Source organism: Pyrgilauda ruficollis, unplaced genomic scaffold (assembly GCF_017590135.1).
Source record: "Pyrgilauda ruficollis isolate IOZ18807 unplaced genomic scaffold, ASM1759013v1 scaffold10, whole genome shotgun sequence".
NCBI lineage: Eukaryota > Metazoa > Chordata > Aves > Passeriformes > Passeridae > Pyrgilauda > Pyrgilauda ruficollis.
The window spans coordinates 9,028,429-9,047,058 of record NW_024508101.1 but is presented as its reverse complement, the minus strand read 5'-3'; the positions used below and the strand labels follow the sequence as shown (position 1 = coordinate 9,047,058).

General features: G+C 68.2%; 4 protein-coding genes across 7 annotated transcripts; 3 read left to right on the top strand and 1 right to left on the bottom strand.

Moving 5' to 3' along the window:
• The first annotated feature begins 16 nt into the window (after positions 1-16).
• Positions 17-4,415, top strand: IL17RE (interleukin 17 receptor E). Of its 4 annotated transcripts, XM_041461190.1 has the most exons (16): positions 17-161; positions 241-256; positions 725-880; positions 977-1,083; positions 1,156-1,279; positions 1,351-1,490; positions 1,572-1,640; positions 1,734-1,800; positions 1,889-2,076; positions 2,215-2,262; positions 2,366-2,411; positions 2,528-2,676; positions 2,747-2,815; positions 2,892-2,943; positions 3,019-3,120; positions 3,299-4,415. In XM_041461190.1, the coding sequence occupies exons 1-16, from the start codon at positions 51-53 to the stop codon at positions 3,904-3,906; spliced, it is 2,052 nt and encodes a 683-aa protein (XP_041317124.1). In that variant the 5' UTR covers positions 17-50; the 3' UTR covers positions 3,907-4,415. The 4 variants fall into 4 exon arrangements, with proteins under 4 accessions (XP_041317124.1, XP_041317106.1, XP_041317114.1 ...); XM_041461172.1 differs by having other exon boundaries at positions 2,892-3,120; XM_041461180.1 differs by lacking the exon at positions 725-880 and having other exon boundaries at positions 18-161.
• A 151-nt stretch (positions 4,416-4,566) lies between these two features.
• IL17RC (interleukin 17 receptor C) lies at positions 4,567-9,115 on the top strand. The gene is given in 19 exon segments (XM_041465463.1): positions 4,567-4,590; positions 4,592-4,657; positions 4,659-4,961; positions 5,035-5,056; positions 5,141-5,514; positions 5,684-5,795; positions 5,862-5,906; positions 6,063-6,202; positions 6,379-6,441; positions 6,595-6,649; positions 6,748-6,932; positions 7,011-7,061; positions 7,145-7,190; positions 7,294-7,406; positions 7,514-7,582; positions 7,655-7,712; positions 7,838-7,933; positions 8,009-8,047; positions 8,495-9,115. Coding segments are annotated over 19 exon segments (2,469 nt in total). The 3' UTR covers positions 9,103-9,115.
• An 89-nt stretch (positions 9,116-9,204) lies between these two features.
• On the top strand, positions 9,205-12,922 carry CRELD1 (cysteine rich with EGF like domains 1). The gene is made up of 11 exons (XM_041462394.1): positions 9,205-9,212; positions 9,778-9,955; positions 10,409-10,491; positions 10,570-10,680; positions 10,765-10,856; positions 10,960-11,136; positions 11,222-11,317; positions 11,406-11,489; positions 11,603-11,698; positions 11,781-11,924; positions 12,029-12,922. Exons 1-11 carry the CDS (start codon positions 9,205-9,207, stop codon positions 12,247-12,249), a joined length of 1,290 nt encoding a protein of 429 aa, XP_041318328.1. The 3' UTR covers positions 12,250-12,922.
• A 145-nt stretch (positions 12,923-13,067) lies between these two features.
• On the bottom strand, positions 13,068-16,851 carry PRRT3 (proline rich transmembrane protein 3). The gene is made up of 3 exons (XM_041463828.1): positions 15,546-16,851; positions 15,320-15,460; positions 13,068-14,883 (listed from the first exon to the last, which is right to left on the bottom strand). The coding sequence occupies exons 1-3, from the start codon at positions 16,849-16,851 to the stop codon at positions 13,148-13,150; spliced, it is 3,183 nt and encodes a 1,060-aa protein (XP_041319762.1). The 3' UTR covers positions 13,068-13,147.
• Between the last annotated feature and the right edge of the window lie 1,779 nt (positions 16,852-18,630).

Below are 18,630 nucleotides of genomic sequence, written 5' to 3'. Positions count from 1 at the left end.
GCGGCGCTCCCGCCGGCCCGGGGCGGGGCGGGGAGCGGCGGCGCTCGGCCATGGAGCGCCCGGTGCTGCTCGCCGCTGCCGCCGCGCTGCTGCTGCTGCTACTGCTGCTACCGTCCGGGACCGGGGCCGCCGTGACTCGCCTCCGGGTCTCCGCCAACTTCGTGAGCGCCGGGGAAGGGAAGTGGCGGGGGAAGGTGTGGGGGGGCGGCGCCGCGCTCACCCCCGTCTCTTTGCTTGCAGGAGTGCCGGGCCACCGGTGAGTAGCGCGGGGCAGGGCTGTCAGCGCGGGGCTGCTCCTGCCCGGCCATACCGGCTGCAGGGTGCGGCGGGATGGTGGGGCATCCCCTGCCCGCGGCTACTGGGTCCCGGAGAATGGGGGGGCGGGGCGCTCCAGGTTTCCGGGCACCGGGCTCCCCGCTTCCGAGGACTCCCGATCCCCAAAACTTCCTGGCTCCTGGGGCTCCCCGCTTCCAAAGACTCCTGATCCCCGGGTCTCCCTGTTTCCGAGCACTCCCGAACCCCAAGGATTCCCGCTTCCGAGGACTCCGAATCACCGAGGCTCCCGGTTTGTCAGGACTCTGGATGCCCGGGGCACCTCCCTTCCGACTACACCTCCCCGGGACTCCCCGGGGCTCTCCCCCTTCCAAGCACTCCCAGTCCCCGGGGCTCCTGCTGCCTGCGGGACCCCCGGCGCACGGTCGCCCCGTCTGCTCTCCCCCTGCAGCCGACAGGACGCTGAGCCGCCCCCGCTGCCGCCGCGCTTCCCGCCCCGGGCCGCCGCTGGAGCCGCCCGCCCTGTCGCTGAGCCGTGCCCGGCTGTGCCTGCCCGCGCAGCCCTGCCAGCCCTGCCTGCGGGTGCGCCTGGCCCTGCCCGCCTCAGGTACGGGCGGGGGTGGCGAGGCCGGGCATCCCCGTGGCTGGGGACACGCACTCAGTCCCCCCACCCGTGTCAGCACCCCACGCCGGTTTCTCGCAGAGCTCGACGGTGTCCGGGGACTGCAGCTCTCCTTCCTGGAGCTGGGCTCCAACCGGGCTGGCTGGCTGCACGTTTGGCAGCGACGCCGGGTGTTGGGCAGCTCAGCGGTGAGTCTGCGGTGGGGAGGAGCGGGCACACCGGGGCCCGGAGTCCCCCCACTGAGCCCCTGCTCCCCACAGTGGCAGGTGCAGTTCGACTGCTTCCCGGCAGAGAGCGGGCGGCGAGTCCTCGTCTCCCTTCGCACCATCCCAGATCGGGGCTTGGCCCTAAGCTGCAGCCATATGGTCACCGCTGAGCCACCCGGTGAGACTGAAGGGCTTGGGAGGTTTCCTGGGGGGGACGCCGGTACGAGCTGACCCCTGCCTGCTCTGCAGGGCCTGTCTTTACCCATGCTTGGGTCCCTGAGGTGCGGGCCATTGAGGTGTGGGTGCCCGCGGGTCCTGCCCTCCTGGTGCGGCTGTGCCACCAGCTGGCTCTGGAGTGTGAGGAGCTGCCCCGGCCCTTCCACCAGCAGGTAACAGCTCTGCCCCACGACACTCGTGTCACAGACTGGGGGACACAATCCCTGCCAGCTGATGCTCCCTCCATGTTGCAGGTGCTGGTGCCAGGAGGCCACCACATCTCACTGCCCTATGAGTTCCTGGTGCCCTGCCTGTGCATTGAGGTGGGTTGCCCTCCCCTACAGCCATCACAGCCCCTTTGCCCTCGCATTGGGTGGGACATATCCTGCTCTGACCATCATGCTCTGCTTCCCCAGGCCTCCTACTCCCACCACGACAGCCCACGGAGCAAACACTGCCCCTTCCATGACCGGCCAGATGCCTGTGAGTGCCTGGTGCCTGTGGGGAGGGGAGCTGAGTCCCAGGGGTGTCCCTTGCTGTCTCCCCACCCCACGGATGTGGTGCCCCACAGATGGCTCTGAGCTGTGGTCCTCGGTGCGCTTCCATGACTACAGCACCAGCAGCAAGGACCAGATGGTGATGGTGCTGAGTGGCAGCTGCCCCCTGCACCCACGGGCCACCCTCTGCTGGAGGGAGGCAGCAGATGAGGCTGCACCCTGTCACGACATCCCCAATTCCACAGCCAGTGAGGATGAGCAGGTGAGGGCTCCTGGTCTTGAGGTGTCACAGGATGTGGGACCATGTCACTCACTGGGGCATCCACTGGATCCCAGGGTCCCTACAGGGCAGTGGGTGGGTCAGAGATGGTAACTGTGACACACTCTCCATTTGTTCCAGATGTATGTACTGGACAAGGTGGATGTGCACCCCCAGCTCTGCTTCCGAGTAAGCCCCTGTGGGTGGGTGGGCACCATCTCGGAATGGGCTGGGGGGCTGTGGTGGGTGTGGGCAGCTCACCCTGCCCTTTATTGATCCCACCTCCCCTCAGTTCTCCTACAAGAACAGCAGTCATGTGGAGTGTCCCCACCATCCAGGTGAGTCCTGTGGGGGGTGGCAGTCCTAGGCTAAGCACAGCCCTGCCCTGGGTTCCCTTGCAGCCCTCACCCTGTTGGGCATCCTGCAACCTTCCCTCTCTCTCTGGTGGCCGCAGAGACTGCCTGGAATGTCTCAGTGAGTGTCTGGGGGCTCCAGCTGCACCTGCACCTCACCTCCCGCATCCCTGCGGCCTTCAGTGCAGCCCTGTGCCAGCGCCGGGGTGGGCAGTGTGAACCCGAGGCCCCGCTCTACACTGTCACACAGGTGAGTGGTGCAGGGCTGGGGGGACGTGGTGGGGACAGACCCTCACTGACCCTGCCCTCGTACTTTGCAGCCAGAGGGCTCTGCTCCGGGCGAGTTGGCGCTGCTGCTGCCAGTGCAGGTCCTGGGCAGCTGCGTGCTGGTAAGGTGACCCTTGTGCATCATCTGTGCTATGGGGGACCCAGCATGGTCCCCCTCTTACCCAGCCCCTTCCCCAGGTGTGGCGCTCGGACGTGCATTTTGCTCGGAAGCAGCTGCTCTGTCCCGATGGTGAGAGAGGGTCCTGGAGGGGACTCAGGGGGCAGTGGAAATGGGCAGACAGCCCCTTTACTGCCCCTCTCCCAGTCTCCCACAGGCACTTCGGGCTGCTGGGGCTGGTGCTGGCACTGGGACTGGTGGTGATTGTGCTGCTCCTCAACTGCCGTGGTGCCTGGAGGCCAAATGATGGTGAGGAGCACCCAAGGGGGCTGCAGGAGGGACAGCAAGAGGGGCTGGAGTGACAGGGGGTGCCAGTTCCTGGGCTGCAGGGGGTCCCAGGATGGTGGATGGCAGATGCTGTTGGATCCCAGGGGATGCCAGTAGGACATGGAGCTGAGTTGTCACTGCTGTCCCCTCCACCCTGCAGGTGTCCCTGGCAGGCGCCCCGTGCTGCTGCTGTACTCGCCAGACTCAGAGGAGCACCTGGGGCTGGTGTGTGCCCTGGCTGAGCGGCTGCGCTCGGGGCTGGGCTGCGACGTGCGCCTGGACCTGTGGGAAGCGGGTGGCTTGGGCCAGGCGGGTGCCCTGCCCTGGCTCTACGCCCAGCGGGGCCATGTGGGCCGCCAGCGTGGCACGGTCCTCCTCCTCTGGAGCCGCGGCAGTGCTCGGCTCTTCCATCGGTGGCAGGTCGGGATGGCCGACGGGACGCCCGGGGATGCCCATGACATTTTTGGGGCAGCCATGGCCTGCCTGCACGGGGAGCTGGGGGCGGCGGGCCGCGGCGGCGGGTGGGTCCTGGCATACTTCAGCCGGCTCTGCAGCCCCTGCGATGTCCCCCGACCCCTTCGGCCCCTGCCCACCTACCGCCTGCCCCGACAGCTGCCCGGCCTGCTGGGGGCCCTGCGGGGCAGCCCCCCGGCCCCTCGCCGCTGCCGCTGGGGCAGGGCAGGGGGCCTCCTGCATCGGCTGCTGGAGGTGGGGGCTAGGGAGGGCAGTCCCCCGCCCCAGCCCCCCGGGGCAGCTTCTGGCACCTGAGTGCCCAGGCTGGGCCTGAGCTGGGCATGGCTGCAGGGGGTTCAGGGCTGGGCGCAGCCCCCCGGTGAGGGCAGGGGTTCTGCCAGGAAAAGGCAGGGCTCAGGTGAGCATGTGCCCACTGCAGCGGCAGGAGGGGCACCCATGGGTGCCCCAGGAAGGGCTGCGGGAGTCCAAGCAGGACTGGCCTCAGTCATGGAGTGTGCTGCTGGGGCCGGAGCGAGCTTCCAGCTGTCATCTGTGGCCAGGAGCGGAGATGCTGTCCCGAGCAGGGGCAGCTTTATTCCCATACAGGGACCTGCTCCAGAGGAGAGCCCACAGAAGCCCCTTCGGATGCCACAGCCAAGCGAGGAGTTGGGGAGGCGCAGGAAGAAGCTGAGAGATGGGGAGGCTCCCTGCCCTGCCCACGCACAGGTGGCTAGAGGGGCGGGTGCTGGGCACAGCCTGGCCCGGCTCTTTGCCTCGACATTGCTAGCAGGACTTGGTCTGGGGTGGAAGCAATAAAGGTGTTATTTCACCCTGCCCTGTTGTGTCTCTGGTGTACCGGGGGAGATTTGTTGCTCTCCTGGAGGACTGGGGGCTGCCCAGTGCTCCTCTGCAGCACGGAGCGGTGAGAGGACGCACCCGGCTGGGCACAGCCCGTACCGGCACGGCCGCCACACCATGTCCCACCGCCGCTGCGGCTGCCGGGGGCCAGCCTGGCGCCGTGCCCGTGCCATGGAGCCAAGTCGGCTGTGTGGGGCCCCAAGCCCTCCCCAGGGTGGCGGGACACGGAGCCCTCCGAGGTCGGTGCGGGAACGGGAGGCCCCACCCCGGGGCGGCCGCTGACGCCACGCAAGGAGCCGGGTGTCCGGGATCGGAGCAGGAAGCGGGAGCCGTCGGCGGCGGTGGGGCCCGTGGAGCCGGGAGAGCGGCTGCTGGCGAGCAGCCAGCGTGGGGCCGGGGCACCCCGAGGCCCCGGCCCCAGCATGCACGCACTGGGGCAGCTCCTGCTGGTGCTGGTGGTGGGGTCGGCGGGTGGCCGTGGGGACCCCCGCGACACCCTGGCCTGCTCCCAGGTGGGTTGGTGTCACCGGCGCGCAGGCGGCGGGCACCTGGCACCGCCGCCGGCCTCACCCCTGCCTCCCCCAGGGCCTCACCTGCCGCCTCTTGGGTAAGTGCCCTCACCATGCCATGGCCCCCACCCCGCCCAGGGCATGGGGACTCCACCTCCATGCTGCCCTCTCTGTGCCCCCAGACACCGATGTGCTGTGCGGGACAGAGGCCCCGGGGCCCCGGCACGAGCTGGCCCTGGCTCGTCTGCGGCTGGAGCCGGCGCTGCGCTGCACCGAGCCCACGGCCTGTGTGCCCTGTGTGGAGGCACGAGTGCGCCTGGCCTTGCCACCTGCCACCAGCACCGGCACCGAGTCCCGCCTCTCCGTGCAGCCGAGCACCTCTGGGACAGAGGATAGCGGTGATGGGGGACAGTGGTCACCAGCGACTGGGGCCACCTCATCCCAGCCCAACATCACTGGGCTGCTGCTGCTCTCTGGGCATGCGTATGCCTCATCCCGCTGCGTGGCCGTGGAGGTCTGGGCACCCTTGCGTCCCACACTGCGCGGCCGAAGCGTGGTACGTAGCTGTGGGGCACCAGGGATCACTGTCAGTCCCTGGGCACTGGGAATGTGGGTGCTGGCATCAGCGCATCTGTGGCGTGGGGGTCCCGTTCCCGTGCCCTGGGGAGGTTGGTGCTGCCGGTGCCGGTGCCTCACCGCAGTGGGGTGGTGGTTTTCCTGCCCAGGGTTGGGTGATCTTCCGGTGCTTTGAGGCGCCGCTGGGCTCCGAACTCCACATCTCAGCCTACATGAACTCACGGGGCCGGCAGAGGCTGAGCCAGCAGCAGCGGGTGCCAGGTAAGCCCCGGCAGGTCCCCTGCAGTGGCCCCAGCCCCGCTGCCCACTGATTCGCTGTCCCCACAGACTGTTCGTGGCCCGCAGCACAGGCTGCTGTCCCTCAGTGCCAAGGTAGGTGCTGGCATCACCCACCTCGGTTTTCATCCCCTGGGGAGAGCCGGGCAGTGGACACCAGGGGCGAGAGTGACCCTGGGGGTCTGTGCCCCTTGCCATGGTGCTGGGTGGACAGTGCCAGGAGCTGGGTGACCTGAGCTGCCTGTCATACAGTGCCCAGGCTGCAGGTCTCCCCGGGGCAGAAGGAGGTGGTTGTGGAGGTGAAGGGGGCTGCAGTAGGGCACAGCTACACCCTCCGGCTCTACCACAACCATAGCCATGGCACCAGTGGGCCGGGGCGTGTGGTGACCATGGTGAGTATGCACCCTGTTCCCTGGCCTTCCACCCTGTCTGTTCTCCGGTCGCTGCCCTTCTCCCCCTTCCCGAGAAGCCATGTCTGTGTTACAGGCAGTGTGCTGGGAGAGGGTCCCCCTGGGTGACCCTGCTGGTGGCAATTTCCATGGGGTGACCCACATCTGGTTGCTGGTAGCAGAGCAGTCCAGTGAACCATGTCCTGCCTGCCGATGAGGTGCTGCCCTGTCTCTGCCTGCAGGTGGGCATCGACCGGGCACTGTGGGGGTGGCAGGATAAGTGGCCACTAAAGAGGGGCTCCAAGCTCCATGTATCTCCCTCTGGCATCCCAAGGGGGCCGGCCAGGCCATGGTCACAGCATAAATGCTTTTCTTGTCTTTCTCCCCACTCCCAGGTCTGGCTGGAAACCCAGGACCCACTGCGGGCCACCCTGTGCCCCTTCTTTCATGGTACCTTCACTCTGAGGCTGGGCTTTAGGGGGCTGGGACACAGGGGGACTTGAGGAGACACCACACGGAGTGACAGTCCTCTCCTGGTGCCACTGCAGATGCTGAGGCCTGGGACAGACTGTGGGCGCAGAGCCGGCTGGTCCTGCACATCGAGGGGCAGGTGCTGACCTGCTCCCTCTCAGCCCCCTGCGACCTCCTGGCTGAGCTGGTGCCCTGCTGGCAGCCAGTGCCCTCCGGGCCCTGCCAACCCATCCCTGGCCTGCAGCAGCCTGCCGGGGGGAAGGTGAGTGGGGCTCTGTGGGGCGCTGGGGGCTTTGGGAAGATGGTGGTGACAGTTACGGAGCATCCCTTGCACTCACAGGGACCTCAGGAGTTTGGAGGGCTGCGGCCACACCCCAACCTCTGCGTGCAGGTAGGACACTGCTCTGCCCCACAGCTGCCCCATGGGCAGCCCCACATCACCCCCAGGCACTATCAGTCCACTCTCTGGGGCAGGTGTGGAGCGGTGGGCAGGTCCGGCTGACCCAGTGCCTGCGGGACCGTGAGTACTGCTGGGGTGGGAGGGTAGTGGCAGCCTGTGGGTCCAGCGTGGGGGAGCCCTCCTTGGCCTCCCCTTGCCACCTCCCCAGCTGGCACATTCCCAGGAGCGCTGCCTGGCCGCGCCGATGACCTCCTGCTGCTCCAGCACTGGGGGAATGCCTCACTGTGTGCCGTGGAGCGGGGTGCCTGCACACCCCTTGCCAGCTTCACCAGCAGGGTAAAGAGGAAGGGACCCCATGTCCTGGCAGCAGTGGCACTGGTGGCACAGGGACCCCTGTGTCCAGCAGTGGTGGCGCTGCTGTCTGACCTGCTGTGCTCTTGCAGGGAGCAGGGCAGCCTGGCCTGCTGGAGCAGGATCTGCAGCGGGATGTGGCAGTGGGGCAGTGCCAGCAGGTCAGTGTGAGCAGCCAGTGGGCAGTGGGAAGGGGCTGAGCAATGTCTGACATGTCCCTGTGTCCCCCACAGCTGTGGCACCCATCGAACAGGACTGGGGTTGTGCTCTGGGCCTGTCCCCTGCACAAGTGTGAGTGTTGACAGCCACGGTGGGGGAGAGGAGGGAGGGCTGAGGGAGGGAACGCCCCTGTGGAGCCACTGGAGACCTTTGTTGGGTGCCGGGGGCCTTTGATGGATGCAGATCCTGCCCCACAGACCTGCGTACCCACTGGGCACTGGTGTGGATGGGGGTGCTGCTGGGAGCTGCCTGTCTCCTGCTGCTGCTCTTGATGAAGAAGGAGGACATGAAAGGTGAGTGGTGCACTTCTGGGGGCTCTGCCTGGCCTGGGACCCCTCCTGGGACCTCACTGCCTTTCCTCCCTGCAGGATGGCTGAAATCCCTGAGGGCTGGCTATGGCTCCAACGGTGAGTGTGGGTTGAGCCTGGGGCCTTGGGGGGAGTGGGCAGTCTATGCTCCCAGAGGGTCAGAGGACAGAATGAGGGGGTCCCTCACCCAGATTAGTTCATGTTTTCCTGCCTGACAGGGTAGGTAGGGGTGTAGGGAAACAGAGAAGAGGGTGAGAACCCTGTGGGGGGTGGGGGGGGACAGATTGCAACCTGCCTCCCACCATGTCTGTCCCTTAGGGTAGGGAAAGGGTTTGGCAAGGGGACTGAGAGACTCATGTCAGTGGTGGTCTCAGCTGCTTCCCATCGTGGCTGTTCTTTAGCTGGGGTACAGGGAGTGCTGCAGGGCTTGGGCGACAGAGGCAGGGGACGGTCTGCCCCATCATGGGTGCTTCCCAGCCTGGCTCCCACCACAGCGTGGGTACAGGGTGCCTAGAGGGATCCAGGCACTGACGATCTCCCCCTCAGGTCCTCTGCAGGGCCAGCGGGCCCTGCTGGTGCACGCAGCAGAGCCGGTGGCGGAGCGGGCAGCGTGTGCCTTGATGGCAGCTCTGCACTCACTGGGGCTGACGGTGGTGGCAGCACCGGGCGGTGGCAGCGGGGTAGCAGCTTTGGGGCCACTGCCCTGGCTGCACGCCCAGCACCACCGGGCACTGCGTGACAGTGACACCATCATCCTCCTCCTCTCTCCGGCAGCCGTGGCTGCTGCACAGCAGTGGGACGCCAGGGCCAGGGTTGTGCCAGAGTCCGGGGCTGCTGAAAGCAGCCTTGGGCCCCGGCACAGCCCTGACCCTGACGATGTCCCCGCTGTGGCACCCTGCGAGGTGTTTGCGGCGGCTCTGTCCTGTGCCATGCCAGTGCTGGCAGTGGCCGATGGGCGCTACGTGGTGGCCCGGCTGGAGGCCTTGGTGCCAGCAGTGCCCCCAGCCCTGCGGGCAGCCCCTGCCTTCGCGCTGCCCAGCGAGATGGAGGGGTTCTTGCAGGCACTGGCGGGCCCAGCTCGGCGGAGGGGCCGGTGTCCAGAGCCGTACGTGGCGGCAGTGGCCGAGGCTGTGCAGCGGGCGGTAGGAGAATAAAGCGGTGACAGTGCTTTTGCTGAGTCCAGCTCTGAGTCCAGCAGGGACTGGCATGGGTTGGGAAGGGGTGATGGGTGGACTCGGATGGCATGGAGCGGGATGATGGGGAGGTATAGGGCGGTGGGGACAGGAAGGGGCTGGGCTGTTTGGGTTTTTTGGTTGGAGGGTGGATGGGGAACTAGACCAGTTTAGGGATATGAAGGGGAACTCGACCAGTTTGGGGTGGTGATGGGGAACTGGACAAGTTCATTGGGGCATGATGGGCAACTAGAACAGTTTGGGGGAAAGTGCAAGAAATTGGACCAGTTTAGGGTGAGATGAGGGGGAACTGGGCAAATTTGGGTACAGTGAGGGAGAACCGGGTAAATTTGGGTACAGTGGGAGGAAACTGGACTAGCTTGAGTGGAGGGGGTGAAGGTGAACCCGCGTGGTTTGGCTGGGGTGGGGGGGATGTTTAGAGGCCAGGCGACCGGACCGGTGCGCCCGGGGCAGCCGGCCCCGCTCCGTGCGGGATCACCGACCGCAGCCCGTCCGCGGTACCCCGCCCCGGGCCTTTGCCCGCGGCCCCTTTAAGGCGCGGGTGGGCGGGCCCGGGGCGCGGCGCGGATTGGCTGGGAGCGGGGGGCCGGCAGCAGCGGCTCGCGGCCATTGGCGGGGGCGGCGGCGCTGAGTCAGCGGGCGCGGCCCACGTGGTGTGCCGCCCCGGCGCCGGGGGCCCGGGCTGGGGGCCGCCCTCCTGGGGGCCGCCCTCCTCGGGGGGGTCTTGCTGGCCGTTCACGCCGACCCCGACCCCCACCGAGACGGGGCCGAGCCGTGCCGAGCCTGCCGCGGCCTCGCCGACAGCTTCATCAGGGTGCGCGGCGGGGGGCACAGCAGTGATGGGGGCCGCGGCGAGGGGCACACGGGGGGAAATGGCACCGAGGGGTGTGGGCTGACACAGCCGCTGCTCGGGGGGCGAGGGGGCAGTGGAGGGAGGGGCCCATGGGTGGCAGACGTGGGGGACACGGCCTGGAGGTGACAGGGGGAGGAACGAGGTGGGTCCTGGGTGAGTGATGTGGCTGGGGGGCCCAGACACAGGAATCACAGACTGGGGGGATAAGGATGGTGACAGGGCCCGATAGAGGGGTGGTTTGCGGGGGACAGTGGTGAAGTGGAGATGATCCTACGGCATTCCCAGGGGCACAATGACTGGGCTCTGGGGAGGGGGTGGCAGGTCCCTGGAGGTGATGTGTCTCGTGGACCCCTATGGATGGAGAGGTTGTTGGGGGGGTTCCATGCCTGCACTGCCACTCCCCCATGCACCCAGGGCCTGGAGCGGACACAGCATGAGGGCTTTGGTGGGGGTAACACAGCCTGGGAGGAGGAGAAGCTGTCCAAGTACCAGCACAGGTAAGTGACCCCAGTGAGGGGCTGGGGGAGCCCAGCTGCTCCAGAAGTCATACCCCACACTGGCTCGTGTCCCTGCAGTGAGACCCGTCTGCTGGAGGTGCTGGAGGGTGTCTGTGCCCCCTCGGACTTCGCCTGTCATCAACTGCTGGAGCGGAGTGAGGAGCACGTGGAGCAGTGGTGGTTCCATGAGTGAGTGTGGGGACAGGGACAGGGGGTTGGCAAGGGACACAGGCAGATGGCAGGGTGCTGACTGCTGTATCTTCCCCTCCCCAGGCAGCAGCAGCACCCTGACTTTTTCCAGTGGCTGTGTGTGGACAGGCTGATGCTTTGCTGCCCGGCCGGCACCTACGGCCCGGACTGCCGGTGTGAGTAGCCGTGGGATGAGCGGGGTGCTGGTAGGGCTGCAGGGGCTCCCCTGGCTGCTGCCCTCTGTCCCGGCTGCCAGCCGGCTGGTCTCTCCCCGTGCAGCCTGTGCCGGTGGGCCCCAGCAGCCCTGCAGCGGCAACGGGCGATGCGATGGTGACGGCACGCGCCGCGGCACCGGCCTCTGCGTCTGCAGCCCGGGCTACGGCGGCCCCTTCTGTGCCGAGTGCGGGGATGGCTACTATGAGGCCTCGCGGAACAAGAGCCACCTCGTGTGTGCGGGTAGGTGGGGGCTCTGCCGGTGCTGTCCAGCCCGGGTACAGGCAGCTCCCCCTGCCCGTGTCCACATGTCCCTCCCTGCCCGCAGAGTGCTACCAGGCATGCGGGCGCTGCACGGGTCCCGAGGACTCCAGCTGCCTTCGCTGCAAGAGGGGTTGGGTGCTGCATGAGCACCGCTGCATCGGTGAGTGAAGGCCAGGGATGAGCTCAGGCCATGGGGGCTGCGTCCCCAGAGCTGAGGCTCAGCGGGGCCGTCCCCATCTCTCCTGCAGATATAGATGAGTGTGGCACAGAGATGGCGCATTGCCGAGCCAACCAGTACTGCGTCAACACAGAGGGCTCCTACGAGTGCCGAGGTCAGGGGGAGGTGGGGGGTTTTTGTGCAGGTGGCTCTTCCCTGCTTGGTGCCAGTCCTGGCTGGGCTGGGAAGGAGCTCCAGCAGCAGCCCTGGCTCCTTTCCCTGAGGCAGACTGCTCCACGGCTTGCATCGGCTGCATGGGCGCCGGGCCGGCTCGCTGCAAGAAATGCAACAAGGGCTACTGGCGGGACGGAGCCAAGTGCCTGGGTGAGTGCCTGCCATGGACTGGGGGGCTGTACTGCCCCCTCTTCACTGCCCAAGCCCTGCCTGAACCCTGGCTCCCCCCCAGACGTGGATGAGTGTGCCAGTGCCGAGGAGCCAGTGTGCACAGGGGTGCAGGAGGTGTGTGAGAACACGGAGGGCAGCTACCGGTGCGTCTGTGCCCAAGGCCACGTCCGCCGAGATGGACAGTGCGTCGAGGACAAGCCCCCTGGTATGGCCTAATGCAGTGCAGGGGGACATTGGGCAGGGGGTGCGGGGCATGGTGGGGGGCTCTTGCTGGTCAGCTGTGCCCTCCCACGAGTGTTGTCCGTGCAGATGCCCCAGAGAAGGGCTTCTTTGATGACGTGACTGATGACGAGGTGGTGGTGCTGCAGCAGATGTTCTTTGGTGTGATGATCTGTGCCCTCGCCACGCTGGCTGCCAAGGGTGACATGGTCTTCACCGCCATCTTCATTGGCGCCGTGGCCGCCATGGCCGGCTACTGGCTTTCTGACCGCAGTGACCGTGTCCTCGATGGCTTCATGAAGGGCAGATAGCTCTGGAGCTGCTGGGCACAAGCAGAGGGGCAGACTCAGCTTGGGGTGCAGGGCCTCCCCCAAGCAGGGCTGGCTGCCAAGGCTGCATCCTGTAGATGATGCTGTGCCCTGCATGCGTCCCCCAGCCCCCCTTAGCATAGGGTCTTGTTTTCCCTGTCCCTGCAGAGTGAGCCAGGAGTACCTGATCCTGGGGGCTCCCACACAGCCCCTTCTGGCTGGAGGGGTGATGCCAGGCAGTGCAGCATCGTGAGGGGGGCACAGCATGCTGCCCCCAGCTCCTCGTGCTCTGGAGGAGTGGCCTGGCATTGTGACAGGTGAGGGGGTGGAGGGGCAGGTGAGGGAGGGAACCTGCCATCTGTCCCCAGGCTGGGGCTCCTGGCCCTGTAGGACTCCCCTCCCATGAGGCCATTCCCTGTGGGAGAGTGGGGGGCTGGGTCCCCCCATGCCCTGAGCTGTGTGGCTGGGAGAGCTGCCCCCCCATCCCTGGGCAGAGCCCATCTCCCCTCCCAGGCTGGGGGCCAGGGGCCCCTCGCCACTGGCAGGGTGCTGTGCTGGTGAGGGGGCCCTGCTGGATGCATGAGTGTGGCCGTTGCATTTGTCCGTGGTTTGTCCGTCAGGGTGTGCCCATCTGTCCGTGTGTCCATATCTCAGGAAATAAAGCTCTGCACACCCAGCTTGGCTGCTCAGGGTGGGAATTGAGGGGGATTGGGGGTGCTGCTGCCCACCACCGCTTTCACATGCCAACAGGACTGTCTCCTCCCAGCATAAACTCTTTATTTCTCTCGTTTGGCACAAATGGAACCGCTCTACAGGGGCACAGGATCAGACCCCCGCACCCTTACAGTGTCCTCACCCTCACGTCGTCCTCCTGCACCCCCAGTCTCTGCCCATCCCAGGCTCAGAGCTCAATGGTGTCGCTGGAGAGGCTGCGGGAGTCCACAGCCTTGCCAAGGGCTGGGAAGGCGCGGGGACCCTCGCGCTCGCAGCCGGGGGCTCCGGCGGGCACCAGGAGAGGGGCCCGGCTGGGCGCCTCGTCCAGGGGCAGGCTGTCGGGCGAGGACAGCCCATGGCGCCAGGGGTTCCAGCTGATCTTCAGTGAGCTGCTGTCCAGCGAGCTGGCTGAGGCGGTGACAGTGACAGTGATGGAGCCGTGGGGCTGGCGGGGGCCGGGCAGCTCCGTCAGCGAGCTGCAGCGCACCATGCGCCCCAAGCTGGGGGTCGTGTCAGGGGCTGGGGAGCCGTGCAGCGAGGAGCCGGAGCCGCGGCGGGCCCGGCCGAAGAGGCCGTCGTGCAGGAGGTGGCGGCGGCAGAGCGCCTGGTCGATGCTGCGGCGCAGGTCGATGGGGGACGGCGGGCGGAAGATCAGCTCCCCCAGGGACGGGGACGAGCCCTGCTCAAAGGCGGCGCAGGAGCGGGCGGCCAGCATGTTGGGGCACTTGGGGCTGAGCCCCGGCATCCCGGTGCCAGCTGCCCAGACCTCGTTGCTGTCCTTCAGAGCCCGCAGGGGCAGCTGCTCCGCCGGGTTGCGGATGAGGTTCTTGGAGATGTCGTTGGCGGGTGTCCGCTCCGCACCGGTGCCACCGGTGCTGCTACCGGCCCAGTCGTAGCAGTTGTTGGGGTATTCGGGTGCTTCAGCTTTGCGGCCGGCGCAGAAGTACCGCAGCGCCTTGGCCCAGCAGGAGTGGCCGGCGGGGCTCCGGCGGCGGCACCGGCAGCACACAGGCTCGGCGGCGGCCGCCAGCAGCGCCAGGGCCGTGCCCAGCTCGCCGATCCGCAGCCAGAGCTGTGCCGCCCAGCTGGGCCGGGAGAAGCGCCCGTGGGGCCCCAGGACTCCTCGCAGCCACACAGCGCTGAAGAGCTGCAGCCCGCAGACCGGCAGCCCCGCCACCGCTGCCGCCAGAAGCGCCCCCGGCCGCGGCCCCGGCCCCTCGAGGGGCGCCCGCAGCACCCGCCAGCACCCCCAGAGCCCCCCCAGCAGCAGCAGAGCCCCCGCCACGCAGCCCAGCGCCTGCAGCCCCAGCGCGGCCGCGAGCCCCGGCCGAGGCGGCAGCAGGTCGGCGGCCCCCATCACCGCGCTCTGCAGGGCAGCAGCAGCGCCCAGCGCTGGCAGCCCCCGCAGCCGGGACGGCAGCAGCTGAAGCTGGGCCAGCCGCTGCAGCCGCTGGAGCAGGAGGGCAAAGGCGGCGAGCAGCAGGGGAAAAGGGGCTGTGTTGAGCAGCAGCAGCGCCGGAGCGGGCAGACGGCCCCGTGCCCCATAGGGATCCAGCAGCAGGAAGGTGGCCCGCAGCAGGCAGGCGGCCAGCAGCAGCCCGTGGGCCCCCACAACGTGGAGAAGGTGTGGGGGCCGCAGGATGGCTGTCCCCACCAGCCCGGCCAGGCAGCCCAGCGCCAGCAGCAGGAAGACGGCAGCCACTCCATAGACATGGGCCTCCCAGGACAAGCCCAGCTGCTGCTGCAGCTCGGCCCAGCGCAGCCCGGTGGCGTTGGCCCCCAGCGCCGGGGGGGCACGGACTGTGGGCTGTGGCGGCGGCGATGATGCATCTCGGGGGGCCGGCTGAAGCGTCATCCCTGCCCGTCGCCACGTGGCCGAGGGGGTCGCAGTGCTGGAGGCTGGGGTCTGCGTCCCCGGCGTGTCTGCAGGAAGGAAGGAGGACAGTCAGGGGGAAGGGGGGGACTTGGTGGCTCTCGACCCACACCTGCACCCCGCACTGGGCTGCATCAGCTGTGGCACCCCAACACTGCAGCGGGGGATGCCCTGTGCTGGCTGGGGCTATGCCCACCGGTGCTTCCCGGGGTTTTCTCTCAGGACGCACAATGCAAGGGGTGGCACAACCCCGGTCACGTCCCCCACCCCCTTGGGGAAGCCCCCACCCACCGAGCATTTAGCGCTAATCCCTGCGGGCAGGAGTAGATTAGGGCCGTTATCAGGTGGCAATCCTGATTGAAGGTGTCACTGTGTCCCGGCTGGGCAGCCCAAGATAGCTGCCATCCCCCGCCAGCCCCGACGCCCCAGGGGTGGGCTCCCACAGGGTCTGCAGAACGGATGGGCTTGGACGCAGCCCTGTATCACCTGTGTGCCTTGTCCCGAGCGTTCCCGTGGTGGGATGTGCCGTTGGCTGTGGGGTCGTTTTGGTGGCATTCGGGACGCTCACAGCGCCCACGGCGCCCCGGACCTGCTGCGGGGAGCCGACGTCCTCCTCGGGCAGCAGCCCTGCGAGAGAGAGCAGAGCAGAGCGCTGACACCTGCGGGGCTTGGTCCCAGCCAAGGGGTCCCCCCGCACTGCGCTGGCTCCTACCTCTGCTCGGGGTACCGGGGGTGGCCGTGCTGGAGGCGGGGGGTGGCGCAGGGCCGGTGCTGAGGACAGGCCCTGGGACGGGCTGGGGTCCCCTCTGCCCCGTAGTCCCAGGGTCGTTCCGGGGGCCTGCATCGCCAGGGCTGCTGGTGGCGTGGCTGAATGGGGCCCTCCGGGTGCTGCGCTGGTGGGATGGGAGTGCTCGAGTCCAGGGCTCAGCCAGCCCCCAGGACGGGACAGTGTGGTGCAGCCGTGGGGCAGAGCTGGGCGGAGTCGGGGAGGAGCTGGGGTGCCCTCCCGTGTCCCCCCAGCTGCCCACCAGCTGCACAGAGCCAGGGCTGGCATGGGGACCCCAGGCAGGCCCCGTGCCTGTGGGATCGGAGACAGGGGCTGTGCCCGGCGGGACTGACTGGCTGCTGGCTGGAGTGAGTGGCGCATCCTGAGAGAGGCCCGGGACCACTGTGTGTCCCTCTGCCTCTGTGTGTCCCCCTGTGTGGGCATCTGCTGTCCTCATCCCTGCCGCCAGCGCGGGGTCCAGGGCAGTGGTGGATATGGTTGGCTGAGGGCTGGGGGTGCCGACTGTCTTGGAGACACTGTGCCTGGAGAGGGAGAGGCCCTGCCCTGCCCAGGGTGGCTCTGGAGAGTCTGCCCCTCTGTCCGTGGGCACCTCGGGGCCCGGTGTACCCACTGCAGAGCCGTGGGACAGGGAGCTGTCCTGCACTTCAGCTTCGTGCCCTCGCCAGGCAACAAGCGGCTCCTCTGTCACAGCCGGGACTGTGCTGCCGTCCCTCCAGACCTTGGTATCAGCACCTGTCATAGTGATTTCCATCTCCAGGGGTGCCCTGGTGCCATCCCCTGCCTGAAGCGGTGGGGACCAGTGCACGGGGTGCTTGACCCCCCAGCGCTCGCTCCTTGGGGCTCCAGCACTGCTCGGCTCCCCCGATGCCTCCCAGGTGGGGGATGGGCCTGGCCACTGCTGTCCCCAGGCAGGGCTGTGCGAGGAGTCCCCACCTAAGGACAGCCCTGCCGGCAGCACCCCCTGGGCCTTGGCAGGGACTCCGGTGGCCAGGAGCATCCCCCAGGTGACGAGCTGTGCTGCAGCCATGGTGAGTACCGAGTCGACCCTGTGGGAATGGGGATCTGGTGAGCCAGGATCCGCGGCAGATGTCCAGGTAACTCGCGCAGCTGACCGTGATGCTGCTGTGCCCTCGGCCACCCACTGCCCAGGGAGAGAGACAGTGGCTTGGCTGCCCCTTCCCGGGTAGCCCTGGGCTCTGTTCCCAGCTATCTCCGTCCCCAGTGGCCCCATTCCCAGTCTTCCCTTTCCCAGTGTCCCCTGGTGTTCCCCATCCCGGTGCCTCCGGTGGGTGGTCCTTGGTGCTTAGTGGCCCCGATCCCCAGCATCAACGGTGTCCCTTTCCTAGTGCCCCATCCTTAATGTCCCCTCCCCGGTGCTCAGTCCTGGCGTCCCTCTCGGTGTCCCCTCCCCGGTTCTCCATCCCCAGTGTCCTCGCCCTATGTCCCCGCCGGCTGCGGCCCCGCTCCGCCGCGCACCGTTCACCTTGGCGCGTCCCGGCCGCATCCCGGCGGGGATGCTCGGCCCGGTGCCCGCGCTGCCGCCGCACACACGGCTCAGACCCGCCGGGCCGGGAACGGGGCCGGGACGGCCAGGGTGCTGCGGCGGTGGCCCCGCGCCGCGGTACGGGTTACCGGCGGGGCTGCGCAGCGGAGTCGGGCCTCGGCCGGTGCGGGACCACAGCGGGGCCGGTGCGGCCGCCGCATCCCGCCGACCCCACCCGCAGCGCTCCGGGCCGGCTCCACCGCTCCGTGCCCGGTGCGCGGGCCGCGGTGCCGCCAGCCCCCTCCCGCCGCCCGCCGCAGCACTGGCGGCCCCAGAACTGGTGCCCCGGGAGCCGCAGCCCCCCGCGCTGACCTGCCGGTGCCGGTGCCGGTGCGGGCGGGCCGGGCTCTGCGGCGGAGCGGGCGGCGGCGGCAGCGGCAGCCGGTCACGCGCCGCCCCGAGCCGCGGGCACCCGCACGGGAGCCCGCCCGCACCGGGAGGGGGGGCGCGGGGCACGGCCGGGGCCGCCGCCGGGACGGGATCCGCAGGGCCGGGCACGGGGGCGAGTGGGTCCGTGGGGCTCAGCTCAGTCCAGGGCAGGTTCGGGTGGACTCCCGGGGACGGGTTCTCCGTGGCGCAGATCCTCCGGGACGTGGATTCCGGAGGGCACCAGGGCAGGTTCCCGGGGGTCGGGACACGGCGGGGCGGCAGAGGGGCGATGCTGCCCGCGGGGCGGACAGGGTTGCCCGGCCGAGGCTGGTCCCGCGGCCGCCAGGGGTAGGCGGGGGGATGGGGCAGTCGGACCCACTAGCAGGGTCCTGAGGAAGGTCTGAGGGGGCCCTGCCCCACACCTGCCCCACACTTGTCTCTCAAACGCCCAGCACGGATAGGCAGCACCCTGGCAGCCACTGGGATGTGGGACCCTGCCAACGTTCAGGTAATTAGTTAATCTGCTTAATTGTCCGGCTGGAAAACTGCCCACCCTGCCCGGGCTTGAGCTGGCAATGGCACGGCCAGAGCATCAAAAAGTCACATCAGCTCAGGACTCCATCCTGCAGGGTGACACCTGCACTCCAGCTCCCTGCCTGCACCCCTGCTCCTCTGTGCCTGCGCCTCAGCAGTGCTTGAGCCACCAAAGCCTTGGCAAAGTCCTGTCATCACCATCGCTCTTCTCTCGCCAGGCCAGCAGGTACATGTGGCACCTCTGGTCCCCATGACCTGAGCATCTGTGTGCACAGTGTCCCACTCCTGCTCCCTGCCTCCTCTCCACTCCTGGGGCACTGTGTTCAGCACTAGCACGTGAGGCATTTCTGGTCCCCGATCACTCCTCTGTGGGGTCAGGAGGCTGCGGCAGACAGCTGAGCGCAGGCTCTGGGAATTTGGGCAATGCTGGCACACAGGGCCCCAGAGAGCAGGCAGGGCAGGCAGCTGGTCTGGGGATTAGTGCTGGGGAGGCCACACACGGGGAAAGTGCAGGTGATCCTGCACTGCACCATGCACTGCTAGCACTGGGCACCACTGCAGCTG